The sequence below is a fragment of the Rhinatrema bivittatum genome, chromosome 8 (assembly GCF_901001135.1).
Source record: "Rhinatrema bivittatum chromosome 8, aRhiBiv1.1, whole genome shotgun sequence".
Lineage (NCBI taxonomy): Eukaryota > Metazoa > Chordata > Amphibia > Gymnophiona > Rhinatrematidae > Rhinatrema > Rhinatrema bivittatum.
Window position 1 is genome coordinate 148957608 of NC_042622.1, and position 23490 is coordinate 148981097.

The 23490-nt window shown below is 45.6% G+C and overlaps 1 protein-coding gene across 7 annotated transcripts in view; it reads left to right on the forward strand.

Moving 5' to 3' along the window:
- The window catches only part of DPF2 (double PHD fingers 2), a 161689-nt gene that overhangs the window by 90974 nt on the left and 47225 nt on the right, over window positions 1–23490 (forward strand). For all 7 annotated transcript variants that reach the window (XM_029614674.1, XM_029614675.1, XM_029614677.1 and 4 more), the window contains 3 exons: window positions 7002–7130; window positions 17466–17578; window positions 18694–18775. In XM_029614674.1, the coding sequence (XP_029470534.1) occupies window positions 7002–7130; window positions 17466–17578; window positions 18694–18775 (324 nt within the window). The remainder of the gene's footprint in view (window positions 1–7001; window positions 7131–17465; window positions 17579–18693; window positions 18776–23490) is intronic.

The window sequence follows — 23490 nt, forward strand, 5'->3', positions numbered from 1 at the left end:
CACATGGTCTCTCTCTCTCATTTAAACACAGGCTCTCAATCACATACTCACATGCTCCATCACCTAAACCAGCTGTCAATCAGACACAGACACACATGATCTCTCTCTTACTTATACACACAGGCTCTTAATCATACATACACATGATCTCTCTCACACACAAAGGATCTCAATCATACACACATACTCTTTCAAACAAACAGGTTTTCAATTACAAACTTACACATACAGGTTCCCAATGGTAAACTTACATTCATGCTCTCTCTCTCACAGGCAGGATCTCAATCACAGACATACTCTCTTTCACATATACAGGCTCTCAATCATTCACATACATGCAATCTCTCACTCACACACACAGGATCTCAAACACACATGCTTGCTCGCTCATTCACTCTCTCTCTCCCCCTCCCCCCCCCCCCCCCGGGAACTCGCGGCAGCAGCAGCCACCTCCCAACGCTAACCTCCTTCATTTTCAGCCCTCGCGGAGGCGAAGGCGGAGTCCCATCGGCCGCGGTTGAAGATTTTCATTTTCCTCCGAGCCGCGCTGCAGTCTTCTTCCCGCGCAGGCACCCGATGCTCTCCACTTCCTCTTCCGTGCCGCGGGAAGAAGAGAGCACCGGCGTGCTCTCTTCTTCCCGCGGCCCGGAAGAGGAAGTGGAGAGCATCGGGTGCCTGCGCGGCACCCGATGACTCCAGCGCTGGCACCCGGCTGACACCCGATGACTCCCGCGCAGGCACCCGGATGACTCCAGTCGGCGTGCTCTCTTCTCCTCCCCCCCGCGGCCCGGAAGAGGAAGTGGTGAGCATCGGGTGCCTGCGCGGAAGAAGAGACCACGCTAGTGTGGTCTCTTCTTCCCGCGCAGGCACCCGATGCTCTCCACTTCCTCTTCCGGGCCGCGGGTGGGGGGGAGGAGAAGAGAGCACGCCGGTGCCGCTGACTCCAGCTGTCCTGCCGCGTTCCGCCCGGGCTGACAGCATTTTAAGCCCGGGCGGCGGAGGACCGGGGAGCAGCTGGGTCAGCGGGGAACCGCGAAGTATGGCGACACCTGTCTGCGAGCCAGATGCAGCCCTCAAAAGAGCCATATCTGGCTCGCGAGCCATGGGTTCCCGACCCCTGCTTTGGAAGAAGAAATTCTACTTCTAAAGAGGTTAGGACTTTTCATCTTGGAGACGACACGGTTGAGGGGAGATATGATAGAGGTGTTTAAAATCATGAGATGTCTAGAATGGGTAAATGTGAATTGGTTATTTACTCTTTCGGATAATAGAAGGACTAGGGGGCACTCCATGAAGTTAGCATGTGACACATTTAAAACTAATCTGAGAAAGTTCTTTTTCACTCAATGCACAATTAAACTCTGGAATTTGTTGCCAGGGGATGTGGTTAGTGCAGTTAATGTAGCTGGGTTTAGAAAAGGATTGGATAAGTTCTTGGAGGAGAAGTCCATTACCTGCTATTAATTAAGTTGACTTAGAAAATAGCCACTGCTATTACTAGCAACAGTAACATGGGATAGATTTAGTTTTTGGGTACTTGCCAGGTTCTTATGGCCTGGATTGGCCACTGTTGGAGACAGGATGCTGGGCTTGATGGACCCTTGGTCTGACCCAATATGGCATGTTCTTATGTTCTAAATTGGAGAAAGATTGAGCCCCACTCTCTTGCGGTGATACCTAAAGGTCTCTCCCCCAGTTTCCTGAGGTGATTTCAGAGATCCCTCAGAGGTGTACCTTGGTCTGGTAGCCAGTTCCTGATGTGGACTTTGCTGCTGAAGCAGTTGAAAGGCAGCGGGTGCAGGAAGCCGAGTGCCGGCAACCAAGAAACCTAAGCATTTTGCTCTCTGTGCTGCTTGTCATATTAAGGCTTCTCAGCCTGACCTGAATTCCAACCTGTGTCAGCACTGTGAGGAAGCCCAAGGAGAGTTGGGTTCCTCGGACCTTGCTAAGCCCGGCTTCTCCCATTCAGATGATGGGTTAGCCACAGCCTTAACTGGAAGTACCCTGGATTTGAGTACCCCCAGAACTGGGTCATCCATGGGAGAGGGAAATTCAGCGGCACCTACCCCAGTACTTCCTGGGCTAGGCATGGACCTGGCTGCCTTCTCTTGGATGGAAATTTTTCCAGGGCCTTCAAGCCTTCGTACAGACGCAGTCTGTTACCTCACTGGCCCCTGTCCGGATGGAACCTCAACCAGTAAACCCTCCCTCTCCCACTCCTATCTGCAAATCTCGAGCATGCCTCGCCTCACCAAGGGTATCCCTGGCAGGGACCCAGACGACACAGAGGAGGATCCAGATTCTTTGGAATCGTTCTGATTTCCCTACAAGGAAGCCTCTTGCTACTTTCCATTACTGGAAGCCATCCAGGAGTTGATTGACCTGGACTGGAGCGCCCCAGAAGCAAGTTTTAAACTGGGGGGCGAATCTTAGAAGCTCTATACTCACCGGATCCAACAGTGAGAGCGCGTTTGTGCTTTCCTAAGGTGGATGCGCTGGTCTGCGTTGTCTCGAATTAAACTATCCCAGTGAAGAGATGAGCGGCCTTGAAGGATGCACATAATAGTCAGATGGAGTCCATCCTTAAAGAAGCCTTTGATGCGAAGGCAATGACCTTACAGATTGTTTCTTGTTGTGCCCTTGTATCTGACGCGGGCTCTGACCTAGTCTGTACCACAGCTAGAGGAGTGGCCTCAGTGGTAGCAGCCAGAAGACAGCTATGGCTGCGAAATTGTTCAGCTGACGCGACCTCAAAGGCAAACCTCACAAAGATGCCCTTTAAGGGATCTCTCTTCGGAAGCGAATTGGAAAAGCTGGACAGTAAATGGGGTGAATCTCCAGGGCCACGGCTACCAGAAGATAAGAGAAAGCAGTTATAGCGCCCCTCGCCCATGAGGCGATCCAGGGGCTCCCAACGCTTTCGGCCCTACAGAAACTCGCCATTTCAGAGATCTCGGTTCTTCGGGAGGTCTCAGACCTTTTGGAGTCAACAGTCCAAGAGAGGGGCAGGTTTGGGTTCAAGTTCATCCCGATTTCCCCCCCCCCCCCCCCCCAGTGAAGTTTTGCCGACCCTCCCTCAGAATGAGGAGATAGGAAGTTGGCTGTTCCTCTTTTACCAGCGGTGGGTCGAGATCGCTTTGGACAAATGGGTACTGGATGTCATACAAGAAGGATATGCACTGGAGTTTCACTACTCTCCTCAGGACATGTCCATGATGTCTTCTTGGCACTCCCAGCATGAGAAGCAGACAGTGAATCTACATTGGTAAGGCTCCTCAGGTTGAGGGCTATAATTCCAGTACCTGTGCCCCAGGAAGATATGGGGCGTTATTCCATCTATCTCATCATACCCAAGAAGGAGGGTTGCTTTTGCCCCATCCTGGAACTTAAGAGTATCAACTGATATCTACAAGTAATTCATTTCTGCATGGAAACTGTGCACTTCGAGATAATGGTTGTACAACTGGGAGAGTTCTTAACCTCCCTGGACCTTTCAGAGTCCTACCTTCATATTTCAATCCGGCAAGAACATCAGCATTTCCTACAATTTGCAGTACCGGGCCGCCATTATCAGTTCCGGGTGCTGCCCTTCAGCCTGGCCACTACCCCAGAACATTTTCCAAGATTATGGTAGTCCTAGTGGCGGCACTGAGAAAAGAGAGAATCCTGGTGCACCCATACTTGGATGACTAACATGATTCGCCTGATGATGTGGAGCTATCTGCAGGTTCTTGGTTTGATGGCATCAACCCTGGAGGTAGTACCATAATCGAGGGGACTCGTGCGACTACTTCAACGCTCCCTGCTGTCACGTTGGAACCTGCTATCTCAAGATCTTTCGATTCGCCTCCACCTACCGGTAGAAGTATATTCTCGATACCAGTGGTGGCTGCAGGAAGCTCACCTGGGCAAGGGTTGTAACCCTGTTTCTGCCAAACTGGCTGGTCCTCACGACAGACATGAACCTCCGGGGCTGGGGAGCTCAGTGTCAGGAACTGATGGCCCAGGGGCATTGGACCAAAGAAACATAGAAATGACTGCAGAAGAAGACCAAACGGTCCATCCAGTCTGCCCAGCAAGCTTTCACTTTTTTTCCCCCATACTTATCTGTTTCTCTTGTCCCTTGTAAGTGACTTTTTTGTTCTATTTCCCTTTCAACCTTGCCATCGATGTAGTTAGCAGTGCTGGAGCTGCATCTAAGTGAAGTATCTAGCTAATTGTTTAGGGGTAGTAACCGCCCTCATAGCAAGATACTCCCACGCATGTTTATCCAGCCTGTGCAACTCAGTCCTTGTTGGTTGTTGTCCGAATATAAATCATCTTTTCATCATTCCCCCTACCATTGAAGCAGAGATCTTTTCATCATTTATCAGGAAGAGGTGCGCTGGAGCATAAACCGCCTGGAAGCCTGGGCAGTCAGATTGGCGAGTATACAGTTCAGCCACATAGGCGGTCCGCGTAATGACTGACAATGCAACAACGGTACCCTACATCGGCCGCCAGGAGGGAACCAAAACCAGCATGTGTCACAGGAGATAGAACTTCTTATGGACTGGGTGGGAATACATCTACAGAAGTTCTCGGTCTCCCACATCGCAGGGAAAGACAGCATCAGAGCAGACTTTCTAAGCAGGAAGAGTCTGGATTCAGGAGTCGGCCAAAGCCTTTCAGCTGGTGGTAGATCGCTGGGGCCTCCATCCTTCGACCTGCGGGCTGCATCTCCCAATGCGAAGGTTCCCCGATTCTTCAGTCGCAGAAGAGATCGGTGGTCCCTGTGGAACAACGCTCTCGTTCAGACCTGGCCAGAAGAGGACTTCCTATAAGCCTTCCCTCTGTGGCCCCTGCTGGGCAGGGTCATTCGCAGAATAGAGCGCCTCAGGGGATATGCCCTACTAGTAGCTCCAGATTGGCCCAGGTACCCGTGGTATGTGAACATGCAGAGACTCCTAGTGGAAACCCCCCTGTGCTTACCACCGCACAGGGACCTGCTTCAACAAGGACCGGTCCTTCATGAAGATCAGCTCGATTTTGTCTTACGGTTTGGTCCTTGAGAGGTCCTGCCTGATGAAGCGTGGATATTTGGCGGCAGTAATTACCACCTTGCTCCGTGCATGGAAGCACATCCTTTATGTATGTGCGGGTCTGGAGAGTATTTGAGGCCTGGTGCGAGGAATGTGGTGTTCCCTTCAGACGGTCAAATCCCACTGATTATGTAATTTTTACAGGACACCTTGAATAAAGGGTTGACCCTTAACTCCTTGAAGGTCTAGGTAGTGTTCTTTCCTGTTTCAGGGGTGAGGTGAAGACAACCCACCTGTGCCTCATCTGGACATGGCCTGTTTTCTGAAAGGGGTAAAGCACCCCCGGCCAATTCTACAGGAACCGTAACTGTATTCAACCAAAACATAAACACTGAACCCCAAGCACAGTTACAGATGCCCTGGGGTTTGTTTTGGTTGAATACAGTTACGGTTATCCGTTTTTAGTCAAGTTGGTTTTAATCAAGTTCTAATCGTTTTTCAGTAGTATGTCCACAATGGCTTTTGAAGAGAATTCCGAAGGGCTGAGGACACTGCAGGGGTGTATCTAGGGAGACTGAAACCTGACTTCGTCTCCATCTGCTAGCAGGTCCTGAGTTCGTTTGTCTACACTAAGGAAAACAAAATTATCAGGTAAGCAATTTCTACAATCTCCCTTCTCTACAGGTCAATACAGTAAAGTGCGGCCGCAGTTACCCTGCTCCTAACCCGCTTTCTACTCACTTTTCGGCCACGTTAGTCCAACCCGCGATACACTATCCCCTTTAACCCATTCTTACCGCCTCTTTAAATCACCGGGTAACCCCTTCCGCCCGCGGCATGTATATTAGATGTAAACAATCAAATTAGCTATTCCCTCCCATACAGTAACGCGCGCCCCGACTTTCGCTTTTTTACCCTGTCGTTTTGCCGCACGTTTAACCTGCTAACTTACCGCCTACCCTTACCCCTGCGTTAGAGGCAGGGGTAAGGGTAGGCAGCAAACTTTCCCCCAGCCCCTGCTCACCTGCCCTGGCCGCGTCCATGGGTGCTGGTCTCTGGGGCAGCCCCAGTCCTCTCTCCCCTCCTCCCGAAGCAACGAAAGCGGAAAAAAGCGAAAAAGCGAAAAAAAAAAAAGCAGAAAAAAAAAAAAGTAGCAAAGTGCAGCCCTCCTCCGGAGACGGACATCGGCGGAGACGGACCGCGGCTCCCCTGCCTCCTGGAGGCAGCTGCTGGCGAAGATGGATGCCTGCACGGGCGAAAGCGGCCCCTGTGCGTACAATTGGGCCGCTCAAGGCGTGATGTCATGACGTTTGGCGTCACGGCTTGAGCGGCCAATTGCACACAGGGGCTGCTTTCGCCCGTGCAGGCATCCATCTTCGCCGGCGGGGCCGCTTTCGCTGCCAGCTGCCCCCCGGGAGGCAGGGGAGCCGCGGTCGTCTCCGCCGATGTCCGTCTCTGGAGGAGGGCTGCAAGAAAAGTAAGTCGCTTTGTTGCTTTACACTTTACATGTCGTTTCACCAGTCCTCTCTCCCCCCCTCCCTGCGCCTTGCTTCGGGAGGAGGGGAGAGAGGACTGGCAATCCCGAGCGTAGGAGAACCGTCCACTTCCTGGTACCTGTCATTTGAAATGACAGATACCAGCGTGTCCGTGAAGCGTTAGGCCAGTGCACCCAGGATACTATATAGCGCTCTATACAGTAAAATGGGTTGCGCGGGCCTAACGCTTCACGGACGCTTCTTGGACGCGGCTTGCATTTGCAAACTATTTAAATACAGTATCGAGCGGTAGGTGAGCCGGACTGTGCATGCGGCAACCGCGGGTGTGCCCAGCACTAACGCAGCTCTTCCTACCGCTCCTTATTGTATCGGTCTGCTAGTTAGAAAATTGCTGTATCCCTGTGCCAGTCCACTTGGTGTGTGTCTTTTAAAACTTCCTGACTTCTGGGACAATAACACCCATTTTTGTACTTTTGTTAAATAGCTAAAAAAGGTCCTGATGGCCTGGCACTGCCCAACAATTACTGTGACTTCTGTCTGGGAGACTCCAAAATCAACAAAAAAACAGGGAACCCAGAGGAGTTGGTTTCATGTTCGGACTGCGGACGATCAGGTATTTAATGCAGGTACAGGGAGGGGAATGCTGGCTGCTGGGGCCATGAATGTACATGCTTGTGGCAGGGACTCTGCAGACAGTCTTAAAAAGGGCTTTCCCTTTGTTTTAAGGCTTTTTAATTGACTTGTGATGAAGTGACTATAAACCAAAAACAGAAATGAGCATGATTTCTCATATTTAATATAATAAAAAGCAAGGAATAAGGGAAACCAATAACAATTTATAAGGTTCTTGTGCAATGCAGCAATAATCACCCCAAAGTGGTATCAGAAGGATGGATAATGCTCACAATTGAATCTGTCGTCTTATGCCCTCAGTGGACTATAGACAGAATCATAAAGGTCAACTATCTTCAATCATTTACCACACTGTAAAAATTGAATTAGATAATGAAGTGCCTCTTTTAATAGAATAAATGATACTTATTTTTGTTCATTCACAGGAAACTCCCACAAAATGAGATGCGTGCCTGACACCACAGTGTTTCAGCAGCACTCTCGTTGCTTCAAAGGATAACAAAAGCGTTCTGATTGCTGCTTGAAGCTCTGTGGTTTCTGGAGTGTATGTATATTTTGCCTCATTTTATGAATTTTCTGGGAATGCACAAAAATAGGTAGGGATGTGCCAAGAAGCGCCCATTCGTTGGCACAGAATCATCGTTCATTGGTGCTAAAGCATTGTTACCGAGAATTGAGACTATCATTAAAGATCAGCTTCCGATCTCAATGGCATAAAGATTGTCACCCCCCAATATTACAGCCAGAGGTTCCTTCCCATGATGGAGGACCTATAGTGCCTTTATTGCCATTACCAGAGATTCATTCCTTCATACAGAAATACTAGTCTGATTTCCTTAACTTGCATAAAAGAATTACCAGGAAAAGAAGCAGTGATTCAAACTCCAGTTCTTGAAAAACTCAGAAAAAAAAACTTCATACCAAACATCCAGCATCATTCTTCCAGAAAAGAGAAAAAGCAGGACAGGAAACACCATAATCAGAAACTACATCATTTATAAATTTGGTATCAGAGGATTCACAGAGCTTCATTGATTTATTACAGTACATATTACATGTACCTTCCCCAGATTTGCCATCAGACCCATCACCTGAAATGGGGAGAACTTTGATGCCACCAGAGGATACCAACAACCCCAAATTTTCTTAGGACAAACAGGATGATGGTCCTCACACATGAGTGGCATCATCAGATGGAGCCCAGCACGGAAAACTTTTGTTAAAGTTTGTAGAACTTTGACTGGCAGACTGAGCATGCCCAGCATGCCACTATTCATGTGTTCACACAGGGTCCCCCTCCATAGTCTTTTTTTTTTTCCATGAAGTGTTTGCCTCGCAGTTGTGGAGCTCTTCTCTTTTGAGAGTGTTTTACTCGGTAGTTTTTCCATGCCGGATACCTCTTCTTCCCGTCGGCACTTTGATAGGGCGTCGTGTTAAGTTTTTCTCCTTTGTGGTTGATTTCCAACAGTGCCATTTCTCGGTGCCCACTGGTCATCGACTGCATGCCGGCTCTTTTTCATGGCGTCGTCGGGTTTTCACTGATGCCCCCAGTGCCCACAGACCATGTCCATTACGGATCCACATGAAGTCTGTATCCTCTGCCTGGGGGTGTCACACGACGTCTGGTGGGGGTGGGTGGGGGGGAGGAAATGTAATTTCTGCAATCAAATGACCCCCAAGGGTTTTCGGGCTTGACTAGACAAAATGGAGAAGCTCTTCGGATCCAGAAAATCTGATCTTTCATCTCTGGCATCGGGCGCCTCGACTCCCAAGGGCTTTGGGGAACCGATGGACATGGGTCCATTGGTGTCTACTCCTCTTCTGGGGCCCTTATGAGACTGAGGGGCCAGGGATAAGCCGTCCTCTGTGGCGTCATGCTCTGGAACCTCCGGTTTTCTGCATCCTCTGCACCAGGGAAATACCGGGCCGAGCACCTTGGGAGGCCTCGGAAGGATTGGCACCGGTCACAGTGGTCACATGGTGCCGGGTTCGTGATGGCAGGGGTCCTCCCCAAGAGGCTCTAGGGGACTTCCCTGGGGGGTGATACCTCAGAGTTTTCTTAACAGGACTCAGGAGACCTTCCCTCGGATCCATCTCTTCAGACGAGAGGTAGCGGTCTCCGCCGGAGGATCTGACATTTGCAGGCTTTGTGCGGGCTATGGCTGAGTCCATCCCTTTCCAGCTCCTTACGGAGGAGGATGCCCGCCATAAGATGCTGGTGGTTCTCCAGTTTGCGATGTCCCAGAGGAGGACTTGGCTATCCCCATCCATGACATATTTAAAGAATTACTCCTCAGGATGTGGGAGCGCACCCTGTCTCGTTGCCTCCGGTGAACCAAAAGGCAGATGCAATCTTCTTGGTTCAGCCGGCCTTGGGATTTCAGAGGTGTCAGCTCTCGCGCCAGTTGGTGGTGGAGTCTGTCCTCAAGAAAGCCAAATGTTCCCGTACCCACGCTTCTGTGCCTCCGGGCCGGGAACACCGGGCATTGGATGTCTTATAGGAAGGTGTACCAGAGCGCTATACATGGCCCAATACACTCGTAATCTCTGGAAGCAGGTTCAAGAGTTGGCCGAATGCCTCCCTCAGTAGCAGCAGGAAGCCTTCCTGGCGGTTGCCCAGCAGGGCTTGGAGTGTGGCAGATACAAGGTGCGTTCCATCTATGATGTGTTTGATACAGCAGCTAGGGTGGCGGCGGCGGGCATTGAGGCCCGTAGAATCGTGTGGCTCCGAGCATTGGACCTCCGGCTGTAGTCCAGGATAAGCTCGCACCTTGTTTGGAGACAAGGTGCGAGATGCTGTGGCTCAGTTGAAATATCACCACAAGACCCTCCAGCATCTCTTCGCCAGTACTTTGGATCCTCCTTCAGGAAGTCATCACATCAGAGCGGCAGAAGGTCCTTTTATCGACAGAGGAAATATTACCCTCTGGCCTTGCATGCTTGTACGCCGTGAGGAAGGTTCTAGGGGTTGCTCTAGATAGCAGCGGACCCCAGGACTCGGCCGGCTCCCCAGCAAAGCCCCACTAAAGGGTTTTGACTGGCTCCAAGGGAGCATAAGCCCTGTGACTATAGTCGGCTACAGTCCTTTAGGACCAATGGCCACAGATCATCTCGGACCAGTGGTCCTGTCCATCATCCATCGAGGGCATCTGTTAAACTTTGTGTGTTCCCGCAGACTCTCCCCCCCCCCCCCCCCCCCCGGCTCATCATAGGGCCAAACACCGTATCAGGAAGGTGGGCGTGGTGGAACCCATTCCATTATATCAGCAGGGACTGGGATTCTACTCCAAGTATTTCCTGTTTCCAAAGAAAACAAGGGGGCTACGTGCCATCTTAGATCTGAGGGCCTTGAACAAATATCTGTGAAGAGAAACGTTCAAGATGGTCTCGCTGGGCACCCTGATTCTCCTCCTGCAAAGAGGGGACTGGCTTTGCTTCCTCGAGCTAAAAGACGCATAAGCCCATGTAGGAATTTTTCTGGTCACTGGGAAGTACCTATGGTCCCTTATGGGCGACAGTCATTTCCAATACAAGCATGCGGGTGTGCGTCATGTCATCTCCAGACCCTCCTTGTCATGGTGGGAGAGTCTGCCCAACCTAGAGCAGGGGGTTCCCTTTCAGGACTCCGTACCAGATTGTGCTCACTACGGATGCTTCCACCGTGGGCTGGGGGGGGGCGCATGTGGACGACTTCCGCATGCAGGGTTGCTGGTCTGCTCGGGAGGCTCCATACTAGATCAATTTCCTGGAGCTTCAAGCGATCAGGTATGCACTCTGGGCGTTACAGGATTACCTGTCCAATCGAGTGGTCCTGATCCAGACTGGCAGTCAGGGTGTGATGTGATGTGGTAGATCAACAAACAGGGAGTACCGGATCACTCCTCTATCGGGAGGCTGTCCAGATTTGGGCCTGAGCTCAGTCCCAGGGAATCCTGCTCCGGGCCATATACCTGGCCAGATCAGAGAATGTAGTGGCGGATCGGCTGAGTTGAGCATTCCACCCCCACGAGTGGTCCCTGGACAGGCAGTGGCGGATCACATTTTCTGCTTATGGTGGATCCTGGAGGTAGACCTCTTCGCCGCCTCCTGCAGCAACAAGGTGAGCAACTTCTGCTCCCTGTACAGGGGGACTGGAAGGCCAGCCTCAGATGCCTTTGCCCACCATTGGGGCAGGGGCCTCTGTATGCGTATCCTCCATTTCTGCTGGTGATGAAGAGTCTCCTGAAGCCTCTAACAGGATGGATTGGGGGGGGCGGGGGGGCATGATTCTCGTAGCCCCCAAGTGGCTGTTGCAAGTCTGGTTTCCTGATCCTTCAGGAACTCTCTGTCAGGGAACCAGTCAGTTTGGTAACTTCCCTCGATGCATGAGGCTAAAATGTGACACCTTTTTCCATACAACCAGTAGCAGAAAATAATAGATATCAAGTATAAGGTTCAGAGCTACCCCAGACACACTAAAGTCCAGCAGCCACACAAATCCTTGATTGTCAGCCATGAAAAGGACAAAGAAAACTAAGGTAAAATCTAGCAACTCTCCAGAGAAGGACCCTAGACCATTGGACACAGTTGGCATAAAGATCTTCCAAGGAGCGACCCTACAAACAAGCATAGATGCTCATCAAAGTGGAGGAGTAGCTTAGTGGTTAGAGCAGTGGGCTGCAAGCTACCAGGGTTCAAATCCCACTGCTGCTTTTTGTGACTTTGGGCAAGTCACTTCACCCTCTATTGCCTCAAGCACAAACTTAGATTATGAAACTTTGGGGGACAGAGAAATACATTTAATATGTAAATGTAATCTGCTTTTGAAGCATCTGAAAAAATGTAATAGAAATCTAAACAAAAAAGATCAGTACTTGTACAATAACTTCCAAAAACTTAAGGATTATGCAGAAAGGCTCCCAGAGGAAACACTGAAATTATTCACCTGTGGGATGGCAGTCAATTTATGACTTTCAACATAGCTTCCAAAATTTCTGCCTCCACCATAACGACAAAAAGAATGGCCTGGCTTAGAGCATCTGGTCTAAGGGTGATGTGCGTGGAAAAATTGGCACACACTGTGTTTGGGAGACATGCTTTTTGGGGAGAAAGTAAAGGAAACATTGGAACCCATAAAAAAAAAAAAATCAGAGTTCACCTCTTCAGTCCGTATCTTCCTCACAAATGGATACATCATCCCAAAGAAGATTCAGACAAGAATCGTATCGGAGACCATGCTACCATTCACAAAGATGAAAATAAATACCATATCACTATTACAGACAACGTCCAATCCTAATGCAGCAGATGAAACAGCCACCATAGTAAGTTCAACAATAGACCAGAGCAAGAGAAAAGCAACAAAACACTAGCTCAGCAGCCTCCACAGGTTTTTGGCAGCCAGTTTAAAATATTTATTTATTTATTTATTTATTTAGAGAATTTTATATACCGACAACCATATGCACATCGTATCGGTTTACATATGACTTATAATTGGCAATGCCATTACATAGAACAGGAACAAAGTGTACAATAACTAACCATAACAAGATAACCTGGATAACTGAGAAACTATTTACAGGATTCAATGGTATATACACCATGATTTGATTAGAAACGGAGTCCATAAGATGATTGAGTATCTGGGAAGGCAAAAAAGTGTTACAGGATTTGCGAGTGAACAAAATCTTAGCAGAGTAGTGTAACAGAAACAGTTTTAGTAGGAGGGGGAGGGAGGGACAGCATGAGAAGCTTAAATAATTGTTGAAACAAGGGGAGGTGGTAGAATATTGTAATAGGTAATTCAAATCGGTAGTACTAGCTGCAGCTCTGTGGGTGGTCAGGCGGGTGGAAATCGCATGAAGGGGTAGGCCTGTAGGAACAGCCAGGTTTTTAGCTTTTTTTGAATTTAGGAGTGGAAGACTCGGTGCGTAAATCTTGGGGGCATGGAGTTCCATAGTGTGGGGCCGGCCAGTGAAAACGCTCTCTTCATTGTGGTAGTTAGTTTGGTGGATTTGATAGAGGGGGTACGGAGAGTTCCTTGGAGGGCAGGACAAGTTGGTCTGGTGGAGGTGCGAGGAATTAGAGGGGGGGTTTATCCAGTCAGTGTTTTCATTGTTGATGCTTTTATGTATAAGGGAAAGAACTTTGAAAAGGATACAAGATTGTATTGGCAACCAGTGGAGTTCAATGAGGGTAGGGGTAATGTGGTCACGTTTTCTGGCATTAGTAAGGATGCGTACTGAGGCATTCTGCAAGAGTTGTAATGGTCTGGTGTGTGTGGCAGGTAGGCCAAGGAGGAGTGAGTTACAGTAGTCTATTTTGGAAAATATAATAGACTGTAGTACTGTACGAAAATCAGTGAAGTATAGGAGAGGTCTGAGTTTCTTGATAGTTTGTAGTTTGAAGTAGCAGTCACTTAGGATAGATTTAATGAAGGGTTTGAGAGAGAACTGGTTGTCAATACGGATACCAAGGTTACGGGTGTGTGAGGGGAATGACGTGGTGGAGTACCCAAGGGGGATGGCGGGAGAGGGATGTTTGTTGGAAATAAGGATCCTTCAAAACCCATCTCCAGATAAGGATCCTTCAAAACCCATCCTTCAAAACCCATCTCCAGAAATATTAATAGGGAGAAGACTCAGGTTTTTTTTCTGCATCTTGATGGATTCAAATCACAACTGATGCTTGGGTTTTGAAAATCATAAATCAAGGGTATTTCTGGAATTTTCAAAGTCTTCCACCAAACTATCCACCATACTATCTGCATCATTCAGAACCTCAATTGTAGATACTAAACCGACTTGCAGAATCTTCTGCAGTCCACTGTGATCCAACCATTCCCTCTCTGACAAAAAGGGAAATGATTTTACTCCAGATTCTTCTTCATACTGAAAAAAACCCCAACAGGTCTGGGGCCAATTTTAGATCTCAGAGACCTGAACAGTTACCTAGAAAAAGAAAAATTCAGGAAGAATTTGTTAGGTACATTTCCTCCACTTCTGAAGAAAGGGGCCTAGGTAATAACCTCAATAGATCTAAAAGATGCTTATGTGCATATTCCAGTCAAGAAGAAACCCAGGAAATACTTAAGGTTCGCCTTACAAGATTGCTCCTATCAATTCAGGGTGTTACCGTTCAGGCTAGTGGCAGCAACAAGATTATTCACAGTGTCTAGCAGTGATAGCTGTACCTAGACAACTGGCTAATTTTCAAGCACATCTTCGAGAACTCTGATATAGATATGATCCTTGTCATTCAAACCATTCAATACATGGGGTTCTCTGTGAATTTAGAAAACACAAATCTAATCCCCAGCTAAAATTTGGAGTTCATAGGAGCTCACCTGGATATGGTCAGTGTCTCCCAAACCTCACAGCGACAAAGTTGCAAAGTATGGCCCAGACACGGGTGACTGCTCACAAGTTCATGAAATTATTAGGCCTATGGAATCAGCAGTGCATGTAACACCCTTGGCACATATGAAAATGAGTAAAAATGTAACGCCCCTGGCATTTGAAGACATTTTGGAATCGGCATCTTCAGCTTAAGCCACAGAATCCCTGGGACCAATGAACTACTAAAAACAATGAAGTGGTGAATCAGAAAAGAAAACATGGTTTGTGACCAACACATACATCTGCCAGCCTGCCAAATAGTATTAACGACAAATGCCTCACATCAAGGATGTGGAGCACAGATGGACTCCATTTCCAAACAAGGACAGTGGACTGTACAGGAATCACAAGTGCACATCAACCTTCTAGAACTGAGAGCTTTCTTCAGTGTCCAAATGTTTGGCCCTTGGCTGGAAAATGTTACAAATTCAAACAGAAAACCAGGTAATGATGTTCTGTATAAACAAGCCAGGAGGAACAAGATCCTCCCAGCTTTGTAAGGAAGCACTAGCTATTTGGAACTGGACAGTCAAAAGAAAACTGCATATCTCAGCAATTTATCTTCCAGGAAAACACAATATTATTGCAGACAAACAGAATCATCAGCTGCAACCAACAAGTTGTCACTGCACAACAACACACTGAGAGAAAATTTCACGAAATACAGGACACCAGAATTAGACCTCTTTGTGTCTCCAATCACAAACTTCCTTGATACTGTTCGAAAAGACTGTTCATAGAAGCGATAACAAGGGATGCATTCTTTATTCCATGGAACAAATGCCTTTGGAATGTCTTCCCACTAGTTCTGTTAATAGCAAAAAGAATCCAAAAGCTGGAGAAAGACAGAGCATCAGTGATCCAAATAGCACCTTACTGGCCACATCAAAGCTGGTTCCTGTAGCTTCACAGACTGGCCACCTATCAGACTACTGTTGTTTCTGACCATCTTGATGCAATACGAAGGTTCAGTGTGCCATCCTACTCTACAGACTTTAGCATTGGCAGCTTGGATGTTGAGAGACAAATGATTCAATTACTTCACCTAACACACAATATAAAAAAACATCCTATTAGCTGCAAGGAAAGCAACTACCTGGAAATCATGCAGTTATAATTAGAAAAGATTTGCAAACTGCTGTCAAGATCAAAGAACCAATCCTCTTCACCTGCCTGATACCAATGTTCTTCGCATATCTTCTACATTTAAGTAATCCGGGTCCAAAAATCTGTAAGAATTAATCTAAGTGCCATTGCTACTTATCACCAGCACATTAAGGGACACACAATCTCTCAAGAGCCATTGGTGTCAAAATTTGTAAAACGTCTATATAATTTAAAATTGCTGGTAAGAGCTCCACCCCACAATGAAACCTAAATATAGTGTTTCGACAATTGATGAGACCACCATATGAGCCTGTGGCAACAACAGATCTAAACTTTGTCTCATGGAAGATCACAATCCTAATTGCCTTTACATCAGCTAGGAGGATAAGTGAGATTCATACTCTAGTTACTTATCCACCATACACACACATCTTCAAGAATAAAATTGTTCGAAGAACGCCTACAAAATTCTTACCAAAAGTTGTCTGTTTCACCTCAAACAAACTGTGACGTTAACCAGTATTTTATTCAAAGCCACATGCAGCACAATCAGAACAAGATTTACATACTTTAGACTGTAGAAGAGCACTACTATTCTACATAGAACCAAATCATTCAGAAAATCATCCTGACTCTTTATCCTATGATGCATATTAAAAAAGAGAGGCTGTAAAAAAAAAAACACACACAAAAAACCCAAACTTTGTCTAGATGTATTAAGCCAGCAATGACCCACCAGGTCAAAGCTGTTGCAATCTCAAATGCACACCTTAACTCTACTTCTATACAGGTCATTTGCAAAGTTACTATGTGGTCTACAATACACACTTTCATCAAGTACTACTGTATTGACAAACAGCCAGCCTGGACTGTACCTTTGGGTATGCTGCACTCAAATCCATAGTAAAATAAAGCCTCAACATCTCACTCATGCTTTTGGATTGCAGAAACTACAAACACAAAGATATCAATGCAGTTCTCAGCTTGGGAGTCCCATCTTGTGTGGCTCTTTATGCTGCTTGTCCATGGAGAAAGCGAAGTTGCTTACCTGTAACAGCTGTTCTCTATGGACAGCAGAACAAACATCCACGCAGTCTTTCTCTTCTAGAGAAGTTGACTTTAACTAAGGAAAAGACTGAGGGCGGTTTCACTTGGCGACAGCATGCAGGAAAGGTTGCACATGCTCAGAATGGACTGAAAGGTTCTGAGCTAAGAGAGGAATGGCAAGTTGAGGGCCATCAAATGATGTCACCAGTTGTGTGTGTCTGTTTTGCTGCCCACAAAGAACACCTATTACAGGTAAGTAACTTTGCTTTATAGAGTGCTACATGATTCAAATGAATTGCTGTTTATGATTCTGTCTAAAGCCCATTGCAGGCATAAGACAGATTTAATCATCAGTGTTTTCATCCTTCTGATACCACTTTGGGGTGATTATTGCTGCAGTGCAGAAGAATCTTATGAAGTGTTATTGGTTTCCCTTACTTTTTGCTGTTTGTTGTGATGAAATGAGACACATCTATCATTGTTGACTTCTCCAGTGCATAAAATAGCCACTGCCATGTCGGATGGGTTGAACAAGACCCATGGTTTGCATGACCATATGCTTGCATAAGGATATAAACTGAATATTTATGTGAAAGCCACATGTTCAGATGTGCAGTGAATGTTTGCATCTGTCACAAGGATTATAAATGCCTGAGCAGGGAGACACCTCATGTTTGCAGTCATATAAGAAGCTAGGACTCCGCTGCCACATTTGAAATAAAATCCAAATGAAAAACTTGAAAAGTGTTGCGTAAACATTGAAAGTCTTTGTCCTCCCATAGGGCACCCTTCCTGTCTGCAGTTCACGCCAGTAATGATGGCAGCGGTGAAGACATACCGCTGGCAGTGTATTGAGTGCAAGTGCTGTAACATCTGTGGGACCTCTGAAAATGACGTGAGTATCACTTCGCCTAGGCTAGCTGGAGAGTGCTACAGTGGTGTTTCAGAACTAGTGCTCGCTCTGGGAGTGGGAGCAGTGGTGCATTGGAGGTGGGAAGATGATAGCAGCCCCTGAACCAAGCCTGTGGTCCTGCTGAGCCCATGGGCTGGTTTTACTAATGGAAGAGCAGTGACCACTCAGGACGTTAAAACCAATAATGTAAGTGCTGGCACTCTGTTGCCCTGTTCAGGAGCAAACACTCCCATGCTCTCCCCCGCGCGCCCCCCCCCCCCCCCCCCCCAATCTTCACAGTACCTTGATCCTTCAGACCTCCTGACTCCACTCCTTTCCTTGACAGCTTTCCCCAACAAGGTACCAGCAGCTAGGAGAGAGCACATCAACATCATGAAGTAAGCGTGCATATGACCCTAGCGCCCACATGCATGCACCGGGTCCTGCAGTGGCTCTGTTGTCTCCCCATGGGTTTTCTTTGCAAATCGGAAGCCTGTGCAGAAGGAGGAGGTGTGAAGGCTTTGAGCGTATGCTGGGCTCACAGGCCCTTTACTCACTTATATCCCAATGCTGATGCTATTCTCTCCTTGCTGCAGGCACTAGAAAGAGCTAAGGGAAGGGGGACAGGAAAGTGAGCTGAGATCTGGGTTGGGTTTTGGCCATTTATTTTTCGGGGCCAAAGGTAAGAATTGACAAACCTAAGCTAGTGGTATTGTAAATATTAAATCATTGCTACTCAAAGCAATACGAATGTAATAGAGCAATGATGGGCAGTACCTCACCTCAAGGGCTTCAAGCCTTATTTATGTTTTTGGTACCAGTCAATCTGTTTCTTGGACCAAGTGCATGCTCATTTATTCTTGTGAATATTCCTTGAGATGTCCCAGAACTTAGCCCTATTTGCAGCCCTGAAAGATCTGAAGCTATGCCAAATGTGTTCAGGTTTTCTTTCCATTTCCCTGGGCTAGGCGTGCAAGGGACGGTAGGGAATCCCGTTTATATCTGCATGAAATCTCCCTTCTTGAGTCTTTTGCTAAGAGATGGGCCAGTGGTGGGCACCTTCAAGCCAGAGCACCACTAATGATGGAAGCTGTGTCTCTTTCTTTACACCTGTGTAGGACCAACTGCTGTTCTGTGATGACTGTGATCGAGGATATCACATGTATTGTCTGACTCCTCCCATGTCTGAGCCCCCTGAAGGTAACCACTTTTTTGTTTGTTCCCTGGCAAAACAAGCCTTATCTTATGTTTGTGCTTTCAGACTGAAGTTTTCTCTCTCCATTTCTGATGCATTGTGTCATAAAGTCTTGAAGAACAAAAATGAATAGTAAGATAATAGGAGCGTGAGAAAATGGGAGGTCTCCTTTAATACACCCACTAATAGAACATGGAGGCAGATAAAGACCATAAGGCCCGTTAAGTCTGCCTGTTTACATCTCCTATCCCATTTGCTACAAGACCTTAATCGATTCTTGGCATTTCCATCTTTTTCTCCATTCTTGGAGATCCCCCCCCCCCCCCTTTGTTCCTCCCTCAGTTTATTCAAATTGGATTTTTTTTTTGTCTCCACCTCTAATGCAAGGCTGTTCCATGGACTCATAACTCTTTCTGTGAAGAAATATTTCCTGAGATTGCTCCTGAATCTTTCCTCTCTTCCCCTCATCCTGTGATACCTCATTCTCAAGCTTCCTTTCCATTGAAACAGTATTCTTTGGACTTGACTTTAGGTGCAATATTTATTTTTTATTTAAAAGCTTTTCTATACTGCCTATACAATTTTGGTATCTCTAGGTGGTTTACAAGTATGATGTATAAATTGTAGAAACACAGTTAAAAATGAAAAACAAGCGATAGTACGAAAACAGAATGCCTTCATGCCTGGTGATTGGTAAACACTGATGAACATAAATATGTTTGGATATTCTTTTTAAATTCTCTTGTATTCGTTAGGAGCTGGATCAAGTTTGGTATTGAATTCCATAATATAGGGCCTGCTATGGAGAAGACGCATTTTCAGGTTAAGACTAGCCTATCTGTCCTCATGTTTGAATCTGCAGATAGTTTTTGTCAGTTGATCATAAATGGCGAGGAAGTTGGTATAAACGTAAAGAAGAACATAACCAGACTGTTGATGTGTTGTGTATTAGATTATGAATAATGGATAGTACCTTTATAATGAATACATTGATGTATTGGTAGCCAGTGGAGTTGTAAAACAACTCCACTGGCTAACTTTGGTTTGTATTGGTGAGGAGGCGGGCAGCGGTTTTCTGAACTAATTGAAGGGGGCATAGAGTATAGTTGGGAGACCTAGACTGAGCGAATTGCAATAGTCTAAGACAGTCAGGATTAAGGCTTGTAATACAGAGTGGAAGTCTTTGGGATATAAGAGGGGTTTTATTCTTTTTAACATGTGTGTTTTGTAAAAAGAGCTCTTTATTACTGATGAGATATTGGCAGACTTTGACAAGTTGGAGTCTAAAATGATACCTAAATTAGGGGCCTATCTTGAACTGGGGGTAATGATATTTTCAAATATAAATCCTGATTGGGGGGGGGGGGGTCACATGTTGAATTGGGAATAGTAGATAAATATATTTTGGGTTTTGCAGTGTTAAATTTAAGCCAATTATGGGATAACATGTATTAATAATTTAAGGTATAGGTTCATTAATGATAGTGTATTACTCCAGGAGATAGTGTATGGCAAGATAAAATGAATGTCATCAACATGTATTTTGAATTTTATATCAAGACCAGTAAATAGGTGGCAGAGAGGGTAACAAATGTTAAACAAAATGGCAGACAGGGCTGACCCCGAGGCACACCTCAGTTGGTGTAGTACCAGTATTCTAAATGAGGTCTGACCAGAGATCTATACAAAAGCACTTACTTTTTTTTCTGCTGGTTATTTTCCAGCAATAAGCAGGGCTGAATTGGCCATAACATATGGGTGATGTCAACCAGTGGCACCAAATGGATCTCTCTCCAAGCTAGTAGAACATTTGCTGTACTCAGCATGTGCGGGAATTCTTGCTCAGGCATTGCCTCGTGAGCCGCCTCAATCTTTTTTTCGTCCCAGCATTATTGTGGCCATATATCTCCCCTATATTTTTTTTCTAATTTTCTATACTTAAAAAAAGTTGCCTCACTACTTCAGCAGCCCTCAAACAGCACTTTTCAGTGCTACCTAGGAAAAAAAAAAAAGATGTCTTCATGATATCAGGAAAGAAGAAGGCCACAGTAAGTGGTTTTAAGGACTATATTTGCTGCAGAAAAATGTCCATTACAGATGGATATGAGCTTTGTTACATTTGCCTGGGTGCTACCATGATAAGGCTAAATGTTATAACTGGTCGAATATCCTCGTATACAAAGAAGGCAAAGGCCTACAAAATGGAGGAACTGCAAAGGCTTTGAAGAAGCTATAGGCAGTCCACTTCCCAAAGCACAGCCTTGTCTACCTCATTGTGAAGAGAGTTGAACAGGAGCTTCTCCAAAATATCTCCTCTATTGGCAGAACAGACCAAATCTTCTGGGTTGAGTAGATACAGCCAACATGTGCCGAAAATATGGTGCTCTTGTCTGTGGAACCAGGGCTGGCTCTAAGCTAACTGCTGCCCTATGTGAAAACTGAATTTGGTGTCTTCCACAGTTAAAAGCATAATATTTACTCATTTATTTGCCAAATATGTTCATTAAACATCTGAAACAGAAAATAAAGGATGACATAAGTAACAAAAACCCTCAAAAAATAAAGTACATAGTGTATTTAAAAGAATCATATATGAGTCTGCTACTTGCTGCTACTGAGGTACTATAAACACTGTTAATTAAGCCAAACTATTTCTACGCATTACTCTCACCCCACAGCAAGGCCTACTGCCTTTAAACTGACTGTTAAAGATACTACAAGAAGAAATTGTAAGGGAAATAAAGAAAACCCTGGCCAGTTGCCACCACCTAGTAAAATTACTATTCAAATTATTTGATAGCATCCTTCAACCAATTCTTCTATATGGGAGTGAAATCTGAAGTGATGATGAAACAGAATCTCAATATTTTCAGTTCTCTACACACACTCCATATCCACAAAAATTCTCCAAATAGATGCATTTCTTTTTACAGCTCAACATATAAAATAAATATATTCATATTCTGGTATCACCCCAGTAACACCATCAAAAGTTTTCTCCACCACCAGACACACTGAGCTACAACACAAAATCCTGCAAAAAAAAAAAAAGCATGCTTAGCACTTATAGCTGTTGTGGTGTGGAAATTTTGCAGCATTATCTCTCAGGCCTCAAATAGCAACAGAACAAGCCAGGCTGCTATAGATCCCTACACAAAAATTACACAACTAGAATACCTCACTGTGGTTACATATGCAAAACATAGACATCCAATACTGAATACACACCATAAAGTTTAAATAGAAGCTTACAGACAAAAACTGAACTGGAAACCACAAGTCAGATTCTGTACATAGTGCAACAATAGAAAACCAGAATCACCACCATTCCTCATAAAACAATATCAGCAAGAAATATAAAACATCAATCATAATAGTAAAACCATACTAATAAAAAGAATATTTGATATAAATTTTTAAAAAATGTTCCAAAACACCAATAAAATATTTCAAAACAGCAGACATATTAAATAAAACCCAATAATTAAAATTAGTAAGGAAAAAAATCCCCCTCCCCCCCCCCCCAACTCTCCATGCCTGGGGACTGTAGGAGTATCTGGTGGATATCTTACATCTGATTAACAGAATTTAATCCGGTAACCTGCTGGTACTCACAAGTTTTTAAAATATATCTGAAGCAGAAAGCCTGTGAGGGAGTCAGTTGGATTGTTAGATGATCGAGGGGTTAAAGGGGCACATAGAGAAGATAAGGCAAATCTGGAAAGATTAAATGATTTCTTTGCTTCGGTGTTTACTGAAGAGGATGTTGGGGAGGTACCCGTACTGGAGAGGGTTTTCATGGGTAATGATTCAGATGGACTGAATCAAATCACAGTGAACCTAGAAGATGTGGTAGACCTGATTGACAAACTGAAGAGTAGTAAATCACCTGGACCGGATGGTATACACCCCAGAGTTCTGAAGGAACTAAAAAATGAAATTTCAGACCTATTAGTAAAAATTTGTAACCTATCATTAAAATCATCCATTGTACCTGAAGACTGGAGGAGAGCTAATGTAACCCCAATATTTAAAAAGGGCTCCAGGGGCGATCCGGGAAACTACAGACCAGTTAGCCTGACTTCAGTGCCAGGAAAAATAGTGGAAAGTGTTCTAAACATCAAAATCACAGAACATATAGAAAGACATGGTTTAATGGAACAAAGTCAGCATGGCTTTACCCAAGGCAAGTCTTGCCTCACAAATCTGCTTCACTTTTTTGAAGGAGTTAATAAACATGTGGATAAAGGTGAACCGGTAGATATAGTATACTTGGATTTTCAGAAGGCGTTTGACAAAGTTCCTCATGAGAGGCTTCTAGGAAAAGTAAAAAGTCATGGGATAGGTGGCGATGTCCTTTCGTGGATTGCAAACTGGCTAAAAGACAGGAAACAGAGAGTAGGATTAAATGGGCAATTTTCTCAGTGGAAGGGAGTGGACAGTGGAGTGCCTCAGGGATCTGTATTGGGACCCTTACTGTTCAATATATTTATAAATGATCTGGAAAGAAATACGACGAGTGAGATAATCAAATTTGCAGATGACACAAAATTGTTCAGAGTAGTTAAATCACAAGCAGATTGTGATAAATTGCAGGAAGACCTTGTGAGACTGGAAAATTGGGCATCCAAATGGCAGATGAAATTTAATGTGGATAAGTGCAAGGTGATGCATATAGGGAAAAATAACCCATGCTATAATTACACAATGTTGGGTTCCA